Consider the following 4,679-nt stretch of genomic DNA (forward strand, 5'->3'; position numbering starts at 1 on the left):
GCCACATGCTGCTGTTTGCAGCCAGCTTCAGACACACATGTTCTCCACCTCAGCAGCCTCGCTGCTCTCTACAGACACACAACAGTGCAACAAGACATGTGGTCTTCAGCCAGAGCAGGAAGACCAGCAGGAGGAGGAGGAGGAGGATGAATGTGGGGCAGAAACCAGGGAGGGAGGAGGAGGAGGAGGAGAAAAACCGGTTTCCAATAGAGACGGATGATTTGTAGGTAACAGTTGTTTGCTTCAGCCTGAGGCCTGCAGAGCTCCTGCTGCAGGTCTGAGTCCACAAACTGCTGCTGTACAGGAGACTACACAACTACACAGNCAAATCGTTCAAATCGCGCTGCTCTAATCGCGCTTGAGGCGCCGCAGAACTTCCCGACGTTGCTTGAGGCGCGTCCACCATAGACTTTGTATGTAAACCTGCTGCTCCTGACGCTGAAATCGCGTTTGGTGTGAACGCACCATAAAACATGAGTTATTTAAGTGTTTTATGTTCAATTATGACCAATAAAATCAACCCCAGAGGATCTGAATGTCCTGACGCGTCTCATTGTGTCACATGACTGGTTGTTTACCGCCTGGACTGCTGTGTGTCACTAAAACACAAACCTGTCTCCTCTCACGCTCAGAGGACTCGTGCCCTGAAGGCTCCATCGACCTGAAGTGTAAAGAGAGAGTGACCGACAGTGATGAAGACGAAGCTGACGGACAGGTTAGAGCTCGTTAGCCACAACCCACCACCTCTCATAGAAAACTTCAGCTTTTTATTTTTCTGTTCCTTTAACTCCTTCTGCACACCCTGCTTTTTTAGCTGTTTGTTAAAGCGTTCGGCTTGTTCAGCAGATAGCTGATGTGACTGTTTTTTTTATTCTTTTCAAAATATTTAAGTTGAATTACAAAAAAAAAATCCTGTTGAAATACATTGACATGTCTTCTGTTTGTTTAAAATCATCATTATTATTATTATTATTATTATTATTTATTTGTATTCTTTAAAATCTGTTTCGGCAAACTGGATCTGTTTTTATCTTCTAATGCTACTTTAAGCTATTCTTTTTTTAGCTTTAGCTAGCTGTTATAGCTATTTTTCTATACTTTTAGCAACTAATTTGTTTCTTGCTACTTTTCGCTACCCTGTTGCTACTTTAGATTTTAGCAAGCTGTTTTTATTTTAGCCTTCAACATGGCTCTGTTAGCATTTAACTAGTAATCTTTTGCTACTTTTAGCTTTTAACTGTCATTTTATTAGTTTTAACATTCAGCTCGTCATTTCAACTTTTACCATATAGTTGGCCTTTGCTTCTGTTAGCTTTTAGCTAACTTTCTAGTTGGCCTTTGCTTCTGTTAGCTTTTAGCTAACTTTCTGCTACTTTTGGTCTTTACCTAGTCTTTTGCTATGTTTAGCTATCCTATCTTTAGGCTTTAGCTAATTGTTTGCTACTGTAAGCCTTTAGCTATCTTTATCTTGCTACTTTTATCTTTTTGTTACCACTTTGCTACTTTTAGCTAATTGTTTGCAACTTTAGTCTTTAGGAGTCTTTTAGCTACTTCTAGCCTTAGCTACCATTCTATTTTAACAAATACCTGGCCTTTTGCTACTATCAGCTATCAGCTTTTAGCTAACCTGCTGCTACTTTTTGCATTCAGTTTGCTCTTTGCTATTTTTAGCATTTAGCTAGCCTTATTGTACTTTAGGCATCTAGCTACAAGTGAACTACTTTTAGCCTTTAGCTGACTGTTTAATAATTTTGTTCTCAGATACTATTCTACTAGTTTTAGCATTTAGCTAATATTTTACTACTTTAAGCTTTCGGATAGCATTTTGAGACTTCTGCCACTCAGTTAGCATGTTGTATCTTATAGCTTTTAGCTGATATTGTGCTTCTTTTAGCTTCTCAGACACAGTTAAAGTCGTTCAGCTCTGTAAAAATGCAGTTTCTTTAGTTGTTTGTTTGTTTTAGTGTTTTTTTCACTACATTTTTTCAGATTTGACTTGGTTTATATCAAAGTGATCAGATCTTTTTTATCAGCTGAAGTTTTGCTCGTGGATCAGTTTTTACAGTAAATCCTCTGAGAGGTCATTATAAAACATAATAAAAGTAAAAACCTGTTTCTTTCTTTGATCTCTGTTCATCTGTCCTCCCTCCAGACCTGCCTCCAGCCTGAGACTCCCCCCTCCTCCTCCTCCTCCCCCTGCGCCCCCCGCTCCGACTCCCCCTCGCCTAAAGGGAACGGAGAGGGAGGAGGCGCCGAAGACGTAGCTGAGGCGACGAAGAGGAGAGACGAGGAGCAGAGCCAAGGAGGAACAGGAAGAGAGGACCCGGCGGGAGGTGGAGGAGGCGGGCAGAGCACCCCCCAGGTCCTGGGGGGGGTCCGCATGGCTCCCACTGCGGTGACCAACGTGGTGCGTCCCGTCGCCAGCACCCCCGTCCCCATCGCCAGCAAGCCCCCGGAGGGCGCCATCACCCTCAGCTCGCTCCCCCAGGAGAAGGCCACGCTTCCGATGGGAGGAGGCGGAGCTCAGCACCTGCCAATCGCTGCAGGGGGTGGGTACCTGTCCTCATCCTCCCCCCCCGGTCCAGTGGTCACTAGCCTAGTCCTGGGGGGGTCCTTCCCCACCTCCCAGACGCTGCAGCTCATCACCCCTCACCCCCAAACTCACCCACCCATCCTGCACCCCACCTCCTCCCTCACCCCTCAGGTGCAGTACGTCCTGCCCACCGACAGCCCCGCCTCCCCGCAGCTCACCCACCAGCACCTCCTCCCCCTCCCCACCAATGGCGTGCAGCCGGGGGCGGGGTTCAGAGCCAGCCCCGGGACCAGAGGTGAGACAGGAAGTGACGATCAGCTGACAGAAAGAAGCGTTTCTGGTCGACGGTTTCTCAGATTAATTTTTAAATCGAACAGTTTGGATAAAATGATGGAGTATTAGGGCCATACAACAAGATTATTTTTATAATTATTACGAGATTAAAGTCCTAATTTTATGAGAATAAAGTCATATTATTATGAGATTAAAACTTTGTTATGTTATGACTTTAATCTCGTAACATTATGACTTTATTTTTATATGACTTTAATGTCGTAATATTACGACTTTATTTTTATATGACTTTAATGTCGTAATATTACGACTTTATTTTTATATGACTTTAATGTCGTAATATTACGACTTTATTTTTATATGACTTTAACGTCGTAATATTACGACTTTATTTTTATATGACTTTAATGTCGTAACATTACGACTTTATTTTTATATGACTTTAATGTCGTAATATTACGACTTTATTTTTATATGACTTTAATGTCGTAACATTACGACTTTATTTTTATATGACTTTAATGTCGTAATATTACGACTTTATTTTTATATGACTTTAATGTCGTAATATTACGACTTTATTTTTATACGACTTTGTAGTAATATTGTGACTTTAATCTCATAATATTACGACTTTATTTTTATACGACTTTGTCATAATATTGTGACTTTAATCTCATAATATTACGACTTTATTTTTTTATGACTTTAATGTCGTAATATGACTATTTTTATAAGACTTTAATCTCGTAAATTACGACTTTAATGTTGTAATATTATGACTTCATTTTTATGACTTTAATGTCGTAATATTACGACTTTATTCTCGTAATTTAAAAAAAATCTTGTGTGGCCCTAATAATCTGTCGTAGGGTAAAGTTTGTCCAATCAAAATAAATAAATATTTTTAGTAGAAAGCCACGCTGCTGTAATCACAGCATCATGAGGTTTAATATTATTACGTGCACCGTCTCCTCACGGCCCACTCACACCACCTGAACCACCTGAACCACCTGAAGTGTCCTCTCCCTCTCCGCCTGTCCTCTGTCTCCGCTCTGAGACGCTCACGTCTCCTCTTCTCTCTCTCTCTCAGTCCAAACCCAGTCACCGGTCCTGCCGAGCAGGATGCTGGTTCCCATAGCAGCAGTGAGAACAGGGTCTACGCCTCCTCAGCCTTCCATCTCCCTGGTGGCTCCGCCTCTTCCTGTGCAGAACGGGCCTGCAGCAGGAAACAAGGTGAGAGCGTGGAGAGGCTTCCTGTTTGCCGACAGGTGTTTCTCTGTGCGATAATTCTCACCCTGCGCTCGGCTCTCCTCAGCAGATCATCCAGATCGCTCCCGTGTCCGTGGTGCAGGCCGGCGTTCATCCTGCCGGCGCCGCCGCCATGCATCCGGGGGGTCCCTTCCCTGTTTCCGTGGCGACGGTGATGACTCCCGGTGCCGCCCCTCCGCAGACGGTCCTCCTGACGTCCCCGCCTGCCAGGTGACTGACACACACCTGTAGTTACAAACGATCATGTGACCAAAAGTCCATTAACAAACATCGGTCTCCGTCCAGGATCACCCACGTCCAGTCCAACCCCGCTGTTACCATGGCGACGGCCCAACAAGGCACGCCGCCCCCAGGCCCCGCCTACCTCCCGTCGCACCTCGCCACCCTGGGCTTCGCCGCCATCGCCCCGTCCGGACAGACCCTGGTGCAGCCGCTGCTGGCTCAGGCTCCGCCCCTCAGCTGTCAATCACAGACCCCGCTGGGTCCAGCAGCAGCGACCGCCGGCCGTCAGGTAACGATAACCAGAAACCTGCAGGGATGTTTTTTTTCTTACGCCACAAATAAAACACTGAACCTGCCC

General features: G+C 44.9%; 1 protein-coding gene across 3 annotated transcripts in view; it reads left to right on the forward strand.

The window, feature by feature from the left end:
• Positions 1–632: 632 nt before the first annotated feature.
• The window catches only part of LOC106537162 (protein capicua homolog), a gene marked incomplete at its 5' end in the record, with an annotated part of 10,570 nt that continues 6,523 nt past the window's right edge, over positions 633–4,679 (forward strand). Inside the window, 5 exon segments of one of the 3 annotated variants that reach the window (XM_014034535.1) lie at positions 633–715; positions 2,153–2,828; positions 3,921–4,063; positions 4,146–4,309; positions 4,385–4,610. In XM_014034535.1, coding sequence (XP_013889989.1) covers positions 633–715; positions 2,153–2,828; positions 3,921–4,063; positions 4,146–4,309; positions 4,385–4,610 — 1,292 coding nt within the window. 3 annotated transcript variants of the gene reach the window in all.

This window comes from Austrofundulus limnaeus, unplaced genomic scaffold, assembly GCF_001266775.1.
Source record: "Austrofundulus limnaeus strain Quisiro unplaced genomic scaffold, Austrofundulus_limnaeus-1.0 Scaffold2158, whole genome shotgun sequence".
NCBI lineage: Eukaryota > Metazoa > Chordata > Actinopteri > Cyprinodontiformes > Rivulidae > Austrofundulus > Austrofundulus limnaeus.